General features: G+C 33.9%; 1 protein-coding gene across 6 annotated transcripts in view; it reads right to left on the reverse strand.

The window, feature by feature from the left end:
• Window positions 1–13,317, reverse strand: part of IPP (intracisternal A particle-promoted polypeptide) — a 43,148-nt gene that overhangs the window by 4,850 nt on the left and 24,981 nt on the right. For 4 of the 6 annotated variants that reach the window (XM_073233850.1, XM_073233851.1, XM_073233849.1 and 1 more), the window contains exons 8-9: window positions 12,391–12,611; window positions 1,508–3,501 (exon numbers count right to left, since the gene is read on the reverse strand). In XM_073233850.1, coding sequence (XP_073089951.1) covers window positions 3,277–3,501; window positions 12,391–12,611 — 446 coding nt within the window. In that variant the 3' untranslated portion in view covers window positions 1,508–3,276. Of the gene's footprint in view, window positions 1–1,507; window positions 3,502–10,196; window positions 10,345–12,390; window positions 12,612–13,317 lie in introns of those variants that run through there. The other 2 variants (XM_037021947.2, XM_037021946.2) reach the window with 2 other exon arrangements.

Consider the following 13,317-nt stretch of genomic DNA (forward strand, 5'->3'; position numbering starts at 1 on the left):
TTACCTGGTATGACCTAGTTATATGAACTGAAAGGATCTGTGGTTCTAAAGTCAGTAGTGAGCATTGCCATGAGGGAGGGGAAGCCATGTTCAAAGAAAAGCTGGACACACTTTCCAGCTTTTGTCAAGATATTTGGCAAAGTACTGATGCAGCTTTATCACCAAACATAACACCACCTGGTTAAAAATATTTAAAAGAATAAAGCTATTAGTACATATAAATCAGAAAGGAAAACTCAAGCTGAAGTCATCTTCATGTTCTAACGGGTAGGTCTATCTAGTTTAATGTGTTAACTCACAGCAGTTTTTTTAAAACAGAAAAAACAACTTGGATTTTCACATGAAAATATAGTTTCTTAAGAATTGTAGTCATGAAAAAATTTTAAATCATATAGGAAAATAATCAGGAAATGTTATCACCTGATATGTGTTATCTTTGTATAAATCCAGTGATTCTTGCTGTGAAGAGATTTATCAAAGTCTAGAGTGGTAACTTGTTTACTTTCTTTCACAGTGCTATGGGGTGAATTGTATATTAAAGTCCTAATCCCCAATATCTCAGAATGTGATCTTGTTTGGAGACAGGGTCTTGACAGACCTAATAGGTCTAAAATGAGGTCATAAGGATAGGCTGTAATGTAATATTATACATTATGTTGTATTCATTGTAATAAAAAAAATTAGAGATAAACATACAGGGAGAATGCCATGTGAACATAATGATGGCCATCCACATGCCATGGAGAGAAGCCTGGAACAGATAGAGCCCTCCCTTTTAGCCCTCAGAAGGAACCACCTCTACCAACGCCTTGATTTTAGACTTCTACCACCAAAACTGTAAGACAATAAATTATTTTGTTTAAATTTCTATGGTACTTTGTTACAGCACCATTAAAAAACAAATACAGCACTTTAAAGCTAAACATTGTGATCACTGAGAACCTTACCAGTTAAAGCTTGTGGCTGAAACCATCACAAGATCTTTCATTATTAATGTACAGAATAGCTTAATACAGACTGATACTGAAGCAAAGAAAGTTTATACACTTCAGGATATTTTTCTCAGATTCTGCTCAGACTCTGTGTTTTGGTAAGGAAACTCCTTTGCTTCTAGATTGCATGAGAACTATGCAAACTTTAGACTTTTCTCTGATCTCAAACTCATTATCTTTCAGTATAAGGGCAAATCATATTTTTAGGCTAATTGCCCAATTTCACTAAACAAATGCAGTGGAATGCATTTTGCAAGTGAATTACAGTATATAATTCTTTAAGAAAACTGATTTTTAAGTATATTCAATTTTAAGTTCACTGGACAGGATATTTAGGAGCATACTGAGTTGTCAAATATCTTGAAGGAAGATAACATTAATAGTTGCTCAGAAAACAATTAATGTAAAACTAAAAGTACAAGTCCCTAAAATTAAAACACACTAAAAACCTGGGCATCCTACTAGTTTGGTATTCCAGGAATGCAGTTTATAAACTAAGTTAATAATACAATGAAAAGCAAAAATCAAGGTACTTTATTAATATATTATTTTTAAAACAATGTTATTACCTAGGAAATAAGCATATTTACAATGACCTACTTTCAGGGATTATCTGTAACTATTAAGTCCAAACACTGATTGTCTTGACATTACATCTCTGCCACAGCAGTACAAATTGTCTCCTTTACAGTGCCATTTTAGGTTGGCACCAGGCAATAATGAGAAAGTACAGGAGCATTTTGTGTATCTTTTTTGGACCAAAATGCAGATTCTCTGTAGCTAGAAATATTAAGGACACATGAGTTAGAGCTTAAATAGTCAAATTATCTTTATACTTCATTCTTTGACATTTTACAGATCCTAACTAGGCATTTGTGACCCTTCAGATTAGGATACCCCAAAGAAAGGGACACAGAGTTGTCTGTCTGCACTATATAAGCTTTTCTTAATGCATGCATGTGTTTATGTTATAAAGTACCCTTGTGGGAAAATAAAAAGTATTTTGGATGTGAATGCTACCTGAGACTTTAGTGCTTACCAAAGGTTTTCTATCTAAATAAGCTGCTGATACCTATAACAATATACCAAATGATTTTACTAAAGAAAAGAGGAAAGCAGGGATATACACATGAAATCCTGGAATCAGCTAGGTAAACCTAAATATATGTAAGACCTTTAATACATATGTCTCCAACCTACTAGTAGAAAGAACTTCAAAGTGATGATCATGTATATGAACAATCTTTCTGTTGAACTGGACAGAGAATAATTCCTTAGAATGCTTCTTAGGGAATAATGAGAAATTTTGAGAAGCAGTTTTGGATGAGAGGTCTTTCACTTTACACTTAACGTTAATGTCTATTTATAAAGTTTAACAGGTACCTATAATTCCACCTTCTCCAAGCCAGACCATAATTTGGAGTAAGTGTATACTTGGGCAAGCCCAAGTATAAGTAAGCTTTATAAAGCTTGATAATCTAATAAAATTCCCTCTTCCTAAAGCTAAACAGACATTTTTGGTAACTAGAAAATAGGGAAGAAATGTATTAGGTACATACACCTGCTGGGCTCTATCACCCATTATATTATCCTATTATAATAAAGGACTGTCACTAAGAACCTATTAATCCCTCCCTTGTATTCCCAGCATCGAGACAAAAAACACAAATGAGCTTTTTTATGTTATTATCCATAGGAGAAAACTTACCTATCTACATAAATAGCTAGATATTTCCTACATACAGAGTTGCCAAGAAGTTTGGGGCTAGTGAAAACTCCTGGCATCAAATTAAGGTAGAAAGTTGTTTCATTGACTTTTCTCTGTAGTTTAAACTACAGTCATGGAAAATTGTTCTCTGAATTGAATCATGAAATGTATAGATATCTTTAAACTGTCTCACTGATATTCTTACATTACATAAGGGTCATGTTACAGCTGGAAATGCACTGGAAAAGCAGCTAAAGGGGGTTATTTGCCAAGAAGGTTCTAGAAAATCATTTTTACAAATAGGACTTTACCACAAACCGGAGAATTCTAGAGCATAAACAGTATTTCTACTGGTAAGCTTGGTAAATCTGTGTGAGCTCTTTATTAATTTAGGATATATTCCATGTCCATTCTTAGTCAAATTCTTAGAAAAATCATTCTATAGTCATTTTATCTATCAAATACATGGAAAACTCAATAAAATCAGAAGGTCCTGTCACCAAATACATATGTAACTTGCAGAAGGTCAGATCCTGTATTTTCAAATGTTTCTTGTGCTCTCTTATGCTTTTTATTTCATAGGACAGCAACACCTCCTTCACAACGACTGGTGATCATGTTACCAATTTCTGTCCATGTATCTGAATGAGGGTTATACACTTCAACTGAGTCCAAAGTACCTGGGGCCAAAAAATCATGGCTGGAAGACTGACCTCCAGAAACATACAGAAGCCCATTGACTGCCACAACACACATGCCTGCTCTAGGCACTTTCATTGAGGCAACTTCAACCCACTTTTCCTGGTTAAGAGGAAAAAAAAGTTAGCAGTGTCAAAAAATGATTAACAGAGAAATCAGATACTGTAAATTCCTTTTACATGTTTAAATTTCAAACTCACAATCCAGTCACATAAGTATATAGAACGTTTTTAAATGAACTTTCAAGTAGGTGTAGACAAAGTAGTGAGTGTAGAGAAAAACAATTGAACATGCCTGTAACTATAATTATGATCAGGAGATGATCTACAAATTCTATACAGGCAGGTATTCTGAGAATCTAGTTCTATGGAACACAAGTAGGTAATGCACACGCACACATAAAACACAAATCCACAAAGCTCCACGGAGGAAAAAAGCTTTTATATAGAAGGCCTTTTAAAAGTCTTTAATATGCTAATGAGCCTTATAAATCTCCAAGAGAATGATATAATGAACAACACTTCCCCCAATTAATTAGACCACCGAATCCCTTTTTTCAAGGACCATCTAGTGGAGTTTAGTGATCTGCAAAACATATTTTCAGAAAGGTAGTACAGATCAGGAGTTGGAAACTGTAGCCTATTTGTAAGCCTATAAACTAAGAATGATCTTTCCATAGTAAAAGTTTATTTAAAAAACAAAACGGAATATGCCTAAAGAAGAGATTGTATGTCACTAGGCCTAAGAACTTTACTACCTGGCCCTTTAACAAAAAGTTTGTTAACTCATGGTATACACTGTTCCCTGAAGAAATTTCAATAAGCCGCTATTGCCAAAATGACTTGTAATGTCCTGCTCCAGGGAAGATGTCTATACCCAGAACACAAGAAAACTAATAAAGCTCCTGAGAAACAATTGAGAGAGAAAAGAATAATTAGCCAGGTAAAAAAAGAATTTGGAAGTAAAGCATAGGATGAACAAAGTTTATAAAATCATAAAAAGTGAACATTGATTATTCATCAGTGCTAGAAAATAAACTTTTTGAGGACAGGGACTTATTAAGCCTCACATTCCAGTACCAGTATAGCACCAGCACATTATAGACAGTGTTATGTTTGCTGATTTCAACTTAAATGAAATCCTGAAATACTTTAACCAGAGACAATCCTTTGAAAGTGAAGGTCCATTTTAAATTTGGCTATCTGAAATTATAGAACATTAAGCAAAGTTAGCATAGCTGAAAAAAATACTCATATTTTAAGAGACAGATCTATTCACAAAAATAACTATAGCAAGTTAATATAAATTAGGATGTTGGGTTTATGATTATCATTAGGGAGAACCAACCTTTCCTCTCCCACAAAAATGGTTTGACATGAATAAGTGAACATAGGGGGCTCTTCCAGTAATGTTTATCTTTCATTTCTATCAGTGTATTAGAACTATAGTTTGCTTTTTATCCTGAATCACTCAAAATAAACTCTGTAAAACCAGAAACATGTTTGTAAATAACAATAACATTTTAGATTTATGCATGAAAAGCCAAGTAACACATTAATGATGAGCACTTACTTTGGAAAGAAAACCCATTCATTTCTAGCCATATAGAAAAATTAGCAACAGAAAGAACCCTTGGAAAGTTCATTTCCTGTATTTCCAAAAAAGATATAATAGAAGGTAACAGGAATTTGAAATAATGCCAAAGTCTGAAACTTGTCAGAAATGATAAGACAAGGATTCCACTCTTGCCCTTTCCTTTCAACATTGTACTGGAGATTCTAGTCAGAGAATTTGGAAAGAAAATGAAATAAAAGGCATCCAGATTGGAAAGGAAAAAGTAAGATGATCTCCATTTATAGATAGCATGGTCTTGTATATAGAAAATCTTAAGGAATCCACAAAAAAAAACTATTAGAGTATGAGGGCTTCAAAATTTTAGGATATAAGATCAAAAGACAAACATCAATTGAACTTCTATATACTAGCACTGACAAATCTGAACATAAAATTGAGAGAACAATTCAATTTACAATAGTATCAAAAGGAGCAACATATTTAGGAATAAATTTAATCAACAGAGTGCATGGAACTGAAAACCACAAAACACTGTTGAAACAAACTAAAGTAGACCTGAATTAATGGAAAGACATCCCATGTTTAAGATGAAGAGACCTAATATTAAGATAGCAACCCCCAAATTGATCTCAGATTCAATGTATTCCCTATCAAAACCCAGCTGGCTTCTTGGCAGAAACTGACAAGGTGATTCTAAAATACATATGGAATTCAAGGGACTCAGAACAGCCTAACCAAATTTCAAATTTCAAAACTTACTACAGAGCTATAGTAACCAAGATAGTCTGGTTGGTACAGGCATAAGGATGGACATACGGATAAATGAATAGCACTGAGAGTGTACAAATAAACCCTCACATTTATGGTCACTTGATTTCCAACAAAGGCAACAAGACAATCCAATGGAAAAGAAGAGTCTTTTCAACAAGCAGTGCTCGGACAAATGGTTAGCTACATGCAAAAGAATGAAGGTGGAGCCCTACCTCACATTATATTCAAAAATTAACTCAAGACCTAAATATAAGAGCTAAAACTATAAAACTCAGAAAAAAGTGTAGACATAAATCTTCATGACCTTGGATTAAACAATGGTTTCTTAGTTATAACATCAAAAACACAAGTGACAAAAGAAAAAATAGATAGGAAATCAAAATTAAAAACTTTTGTGCTTCTAAGGATACTATCAAGGAAGCAAAGAAAACCACTCTGGGAATGGGAGAAAATTTTTGCAAATCATGTATCTCTGACAAAGGGCTTGCATCTAGAAGAACTTATACACCTCAGTAATAAAAAGGCAAATAATCCATTTTAAAGTAGACAAAATTTGAATAGATTTTTTTCTTCAAAGAAGATATACAAATGACCAATAAGCACGTGAAAAGATGCTCAACATCATTAACCATCAGGGAAATACAAATCAAAGCCACAATGAGATACAAATTCACACTTACTAGATTAGCTATAATGAAAAAGATAAATAATGATAAGCATTGGATGTGGAGAAATTAGAACTCTCATACACTGCTGGTGATTAAGTAAAATGGTCCAGCCACTTTGGAAAACAATCTGGCAGTCCCAATAAAGGGTAAACATAGAGTTACCATATGATCCAGCAATTCTAATCCTAGGTATATACCCAGGAGAAAGGAAAACATATGTCCACAGAAAAACATGTACATAAATGTTTAGAGCAGCACTGTTCATAACAGCCGAAAAGATGAAACAACTCAAGTGTTTGGTATGTGAATTATATTTCCAAAAAGATTTTAACTAAAATTCTTTCTACTTAAAAATTTTAAAAAATCTTTAGCTATTCAAGGTTTTAATAACTATAAGTAGTTTAAGAACCATAACATTCAAATAACATTAATTCATATTTCCCAAAATATGTTCCCTGAAACACTTTTTTCCCTGAGATGTTCCATAAACAAAAGCAAGGGTTGTGTGGTCAACTGAATTTGAGAGATTTAGTATAAAGATTCATTACATTATTGTACTAAATTATATAAAGAAGTCCTGTGGTAAAGAAACTTATTTAAATTTGTTTAACTTAGCTTTCCATAAATATAATTAACCAGGGAAATGCATGTTACCTAATTCCTATCAACAATGCAAAAAATTAGTATTTCATGGAAATTATCTGTAAGTCCACACTACACACTTTGTACTTCATTATCCGAGCACCTAACAAACTGCAATGCAACTGTTTGTCTATTTATTTCTCAATTACTCCCACTAGAATTTAGGCTACTTGAGAGCTGAGAGCCTTATATGGTTAGTTTGCCTTGTTTCTCCAGGCATACTGCCTGATTCATACTTATATACTAGTAAGTTGGTTATTTGTGAATGAATAAACGAACTAATGAACAAATGCATGATAAAACAGTGACTCAGTGAAAATACCCTTCTGTATCTTTCTCTTCTCTGCCCTTCCTAGCATAACTGAGTCAACCCAGCAATTGAGGGTATGAGGGAACACTGAAGAGCTCAGATGGATAGTGACATTATGGGTAATTGCAGAGCTGGCAGGTGGAGAAGACAGCTGGTCTGGCAGGGAGATTTCTTTCATTTAACAAATAAGCAAACTGAGCACTAGAGGGGATGAGGATTTAATAATATGGGTAACTGTTGAACGACTGTGTTTGAAACCAATATAAGATTGTGTATCAAAGATACTGCAATAAAAAAACAAGAACAAATAAGCAAACTGAATGAACAAATAAATATACTGAGAAAATGGGAGCCACGTTTTTAACTGACAGAGAGGGTATTTATTTACAACAGAAATAGGGGAAGGCCTAAAAGAATCTTCGATGTACTGGAAATGCATTATACCACATATGCACAATAGATACAGAAATATTTACAAATGAATATGTATGTGAATACATACACATATATATACACACATACATTTCCTAACTCTATTTACTGAGAGTGCCTAGAAGCAGCAGTACCCCAGTAGCCATAAGTACTCTGAATACCTCTAATCTTGGTTTCTAAATACTGTCCTTTAGGACTAAAGGAAACTGGAGCTTCTTGGAGAAACAGCAGATTCCAGGGCTAGAGCAGAAAAAGTACAAAATGAGACTGAAGTATTTTATTATTACAGAAATTAAAGAAGTGCTCAATGAATGATGGGAACATGTCAAAAGGACACAGGAAGGTTTTCCACTTTGAGCCATGACAGAGAAATTGTTACCAGTTACCTTCCTTCCATAAAGACCTAGAAAACTGGATAAAACACATGAAATAAAGTTCTCAGACAATGCACAACAGGCAATGAAAAGTTGTGATCCCTCAGAAAAAGAACCCAAAAGGTGAGCTTCATGTTCACCCAGGTTTTCTGCCTGGAAGGACTTTCTGAATAGCAGTACAGGGACGGGGATCCCAAGCACAGCAGGACAGTCAGCTGATTTAGGAGACTGATATCAGAGTTTAGACAAATTGAAGCAGCCTAGATTTGCAAGGGAGAGTGCCAGAGGTTAGAAGTTCCCTGTGTCTTTGGCTGAATACCACTAATCCGGGCATGCATGAAGTGAGATTCCATGAGAAATGAGAACAGGCAAAGAACGACTAATGGGTGGATGTGATAGAGTAAGAAATACATATTTGATCTCTGGCCCAATTCCTGACACAGAGCTCCTAAATCCCTTAGAATTTCCTGGGTGATAGGAACGTCTTTTGTTCTAATGAGGCAACTCTTAGGGGACACCTGAATAGCTTCAGAATGAGGACTGATTATCAAAAAGAACAAGCTACCATTGGAAGCTTGGAACTTTCAGCCCTACCACTATCAACTGGGGAGAGGAAGTTGAATTAATAATTGTTTATGACTATGTGATAAAGCCTCCATAAACATTCCTAAACTCTGGGGTTCGGAGATTGGTGAATATATCCATGTGCCAGGAGAGTGGACACCCACCCAAACATCACAGGAACAGAAACTCCTGCACTCAAAACCCTTCTGGACCTTACCCTATGTATGTATGTCTTTATCTGGCTGTTCATTGTATCCTTTATGATAAACTGGTAATAGTAAGTAAAGTATTTTCCTTAATTCTGTGAGCTATTATAGCATATTACTGAACTTAAGGAAGGGATCATGGGAACCCCTGATTTGTAGCCAAGTCAGACAGTATAATTGAGTCAGTGGTTACTCTGAGGACCCACTAATTGAAACTGGTGTCTAAAGTGGGAGGTCAGTCTTGAGAGACTGAGCCCTTAAACCTGTGGGGTAATTAGGGTCAGAACTGAATTGATTTGGACATCCAGTTTGTGTCCACAGAGAACTGGAGAACAGTATGATATGGAAAACCCACATGTTTTGGGGTAAAAAATATTATGAGTACAGAGCTCACATAACACTGGATGATATTCTAGTTTTGTCCAGCTGAAATGAAGAAACCTTTTTGAACAGCTACGATACAAGAGGGATTATGCTTTAGTGGTAAACCTACATTTAGACCTTCCCTAAAAAGTTTAAAAGTTAAATCTCAAAATAATAAATCTGATTTGTAAATAATTTAACTGTTTATCAGAACTTAACTCAACACTTCTTAAAGCAAGAAAATAAAATCCAAATATTCAGCAACCTAACATGAACAGTGTCCCATGTCCAATCAAAAGTTACTAGAGATGTGGAAAAGCAGAAAAAATGTGACTCAAACCAGGAAGAAAAATTTCAACAGATACAGATCCATCAACGACAAAGATACTGGAATTAGCAGACAAGGACTTTAATGCAGATATTATAAATATGTTTAAGGATCTAAAAAAAAACCTGAACAAGATGAGGAGAGAAATGGAAGACACAAAACAACCAGAAAGATCTTCTAAAGTTAAAAAATATAATATCTGAAATGAAAAATTCCCTCAATGGGATTAGACACTGCAAATTAGAAGTTTAGGCACTGTAGAAGATTAATAACTTGAAGACATTGCAAGAGAAGCTATCCAAATTGAAGTGCAAAGTTTGAAGAACAAAGTTTCAGTTATGCAGAATGAATAAATTCTAGACATCTAATATACAGCCTGATGTCTATAGTTAATAATATTATATTGTATACTTGAAATTTGCTAAGAAAGCAGATCTTTAAGTGCTCTTACCACACACACAAAAAAGGAAAAGGGAACTATGTGAGGTGATGGAATGTTAATTAGCTTGATTTTGGTTATCATTTCACAATGCATACATATATCAAAACAATACACTATACACATAAATATATACAATTTTTATTTGTCAAGTGTACCTAAATAAAGCTGGAAAATAAAAACAAACTGAAGCACAGAGAGAAAAAAAGATGGTAAAAAAAATTAACAGAGCCTCAGTGACCTGTGGTTTTACATGCATCTTCTCTGGAGTCCCTGAAAAAGAGCAGGAGAATATTTGAAGAAATGAAAACAGCCAATTTGATGGAAGCTATACTCCCTCATATTCAAGTTCAATGAATTCCAAGCAGGTTAAACACAAAACTCCAAGAAGACACACCATAATCAGATTACTAGCAACTCATGATAAAAGAGAAAATCTTGAAATCCATCAAAGACGGAAAGATACAGTGCATACAGGGCGAACAAGATTAAGAATGACTATTGACTTCCCATCCCAAACTATGTAAGATAATTAAACAATATCCTTAAGGTGACAGGGGGAAAAAATCCTCACATTCGATTCTCAACAAAACATCTTTCAAAAAAGAAGGTTAAAAAAAAAAGGTTAAAAAAGTTTCAGAAAATGAAACTAAGAGAATCACTGCCAGCAGACCGTCACTAAAAGAAATATTAAAGGAAGTCTTCTGGCTAAGAGAAAATGTTACGTGATAGAAAGTTAGTTAGTTCTATACAAAAGAACAAGTAGAACTAAAATAGTAAATACATGCATAATTATGAAAGATTTTTTTCATTAGAAACATATGTACGCAAAAAATTTTAAGCAAATATAATATAAATAATATATTGTAGGCTTTGTAATATACACAGAAGTAAAATGTACAGCAATAGCACAAAAAATGGGAGGGGGAAATGAAAGTATGTTTTTGTAAGTTTCTTACATTAGAAGTGCAGTGGTATAATATTATTTGATGGTAAATTTGATACATTAAAAGATATATATAATGTAAACCCTAAAGCAACCACTAGAAGAAAAGGTGAAGAGATATGATTAATTGGACAATAAAAGAGAAAAATGGAATACTAAAACAATTAACATGAAGACAAAATAAGGGAAAAAAAGGATCAAAGAATGGATTGTACAAATAGAAAAACAGTAGGAGTCTAAAAACCAACCATATCTAGAGTTACATTACATGAAATAGTAAAAACTCTAAAGACTCCTTTTGAAAGTCAAACACTGTCCCACTGGATAAGAAAACAGATCACAACTATATATTACCTTGTAAGAGATGCAGTTTGTATATAGATTTAAAGTAGAAGGAAAGAAAAAGATATACCATGCAAATACTAATTAAAAGATAGCTTGGCTACATTAATGATTACATTAATATCCAACAAAATAGACTTCAAAACAAAGAATATTACCAGAGATGAAGAAAAACATTACACAGCTATAAAAGGATCAGTTCATCAAGAAGACGTAATTTCAATGTGTACATATTTAATAAAAGAGATTCAAAATATGTGAAGCAAAACCTGACAGAAATGAAGGGAGAAACAGACAAATCCATAATTACAAATGGAGATTAAAACACTTCTGTCTTAGTAATTGACAAAACAATTGGATAAGCTGGAAAAACAAAGGAAGACTTGAACGACTGACTGAATTGACATTTACAAAACACTGTGCTCAAGAATGACAGAATTCGTATTCTTTCAAGTAGACATGAAACATTTACCAAGACAGAAATCATTCAGAGTATGGTCTTTGATCACAATGGAGTTAAATTAGAAATCAGTAACACAAAGATATCTGTAAAGTCCCCAGACATTTGGAAATTAAATAACATGCTTCTAAGAACCCACGTCAAAGAAGAAATTACCTGGAAATTAGAAGATATTTGAAGGTAAATGTTAACTAAACACAACATATTAAAATGTGTGGGGTGCAATTAAAGCAGTGCTTGAAAACAATTTATAGCTTTAAAGGTTTACATTACAGGAAAATAAAGGGCTAAAATCAATCTCATAAGCTTCTACTTTAAGAATCTAGAAAAAGAGCAAATTAAACCCAAGGCAACCAGAAGGAAGGAAATAATAGGAACAGAAATCAATGCAATAGAAGATGAACTATTAATAGAAAAAAATAATGACAACAAAAGTTGGTCCTTTGAAAAGGAGAAAAGAAAAAAAACCTACAAATGATCAATAGCATGTATGAAAGAATGTGTATCACTACAGATCTTACAGACATTAAGAGAGTAACAGGGTACTAAACACTGAAATCATCCAACCTACCTCTTCAAAGGAGTATTTTTCAACAGTGTGAAGAACATCTTGTGTCTCATTCCGCCCTCCAATAGAATAGATGCAGTCATTGAGTGTGGCCACCCCAAGATATGCTCTCCTCGTTCCCATTGGAGGAAGGGGAGACCAGCGCTTGGAAAGCGGGTCATAAACTTCAAAAGAACGAAGCTCTATTCCTTCATTGCTGATGCCCCCAATTACATAAATTAAACCTGGAAATGGAATATTTTTTGCTGAGATGATTAAGAAAGTAGGATATAAATGATTTTTAAAAATAACAGTTGTGATTTAAGTCTGCTGTACTGATGCTACAATTGATGAAGGGCTTACAACATACTTTATGAGAGAAAATTTCTCCTGTCTAGTTTATTACAGCTTGCATTTAAGCATGTTACAAAGAATTAGGGGTATGAATTTAAAATGGCATTTAATTTTCAAAGAACTTAATGATGCTGTAACAAAACAGCTTGTCAGACAAGGATTTCCCATCTTATTGTCTGCTTGATGATCTCAAGTTTCAGACCCACTGTTACCACATATAAAGGTTAAAAAGGAAAGGTAGAGCAGTTTTTTTTTTGCCCTAAAAAATGCCATGTGCTTAAACCATGAATAACAAGGCCATGTTTGGTGACAGCCTACCGGTTGTTGAGATGGACATAAAAATAGAAAATAGGATTTGAATTAGATTAATTAGAAGGCTATATTAAGGTATCAGGATAAATCACTAGAGTACAATAGAATGTAACAGAGACATCCTTGTTTTTTTTTTAATTTTGGTATCATTAACGTACAATTACATGAACATTATGGTCACCAGACTCCCCCCATTACCAAGTCCCCACCACATACCCCATTACAGTCATTGTCCATCAGCATAGTAAGATGCTACAGAATCACTACTCAGAGACATTCTTATTT

The sequence above is a fragment of the Manis javanica genome, chromosome 4 (assembly GCF_040802235.1).
Source record: "Manis javanica isolate MJ-LG chromosome 4, MJ_LKY, whole genome shotgun sequence".
Lineage (NCBI taxonomy): Eukaryota > Metazoa > Chordata > Mammalia > Pholidota > Manidae > Manis > Manis javanica.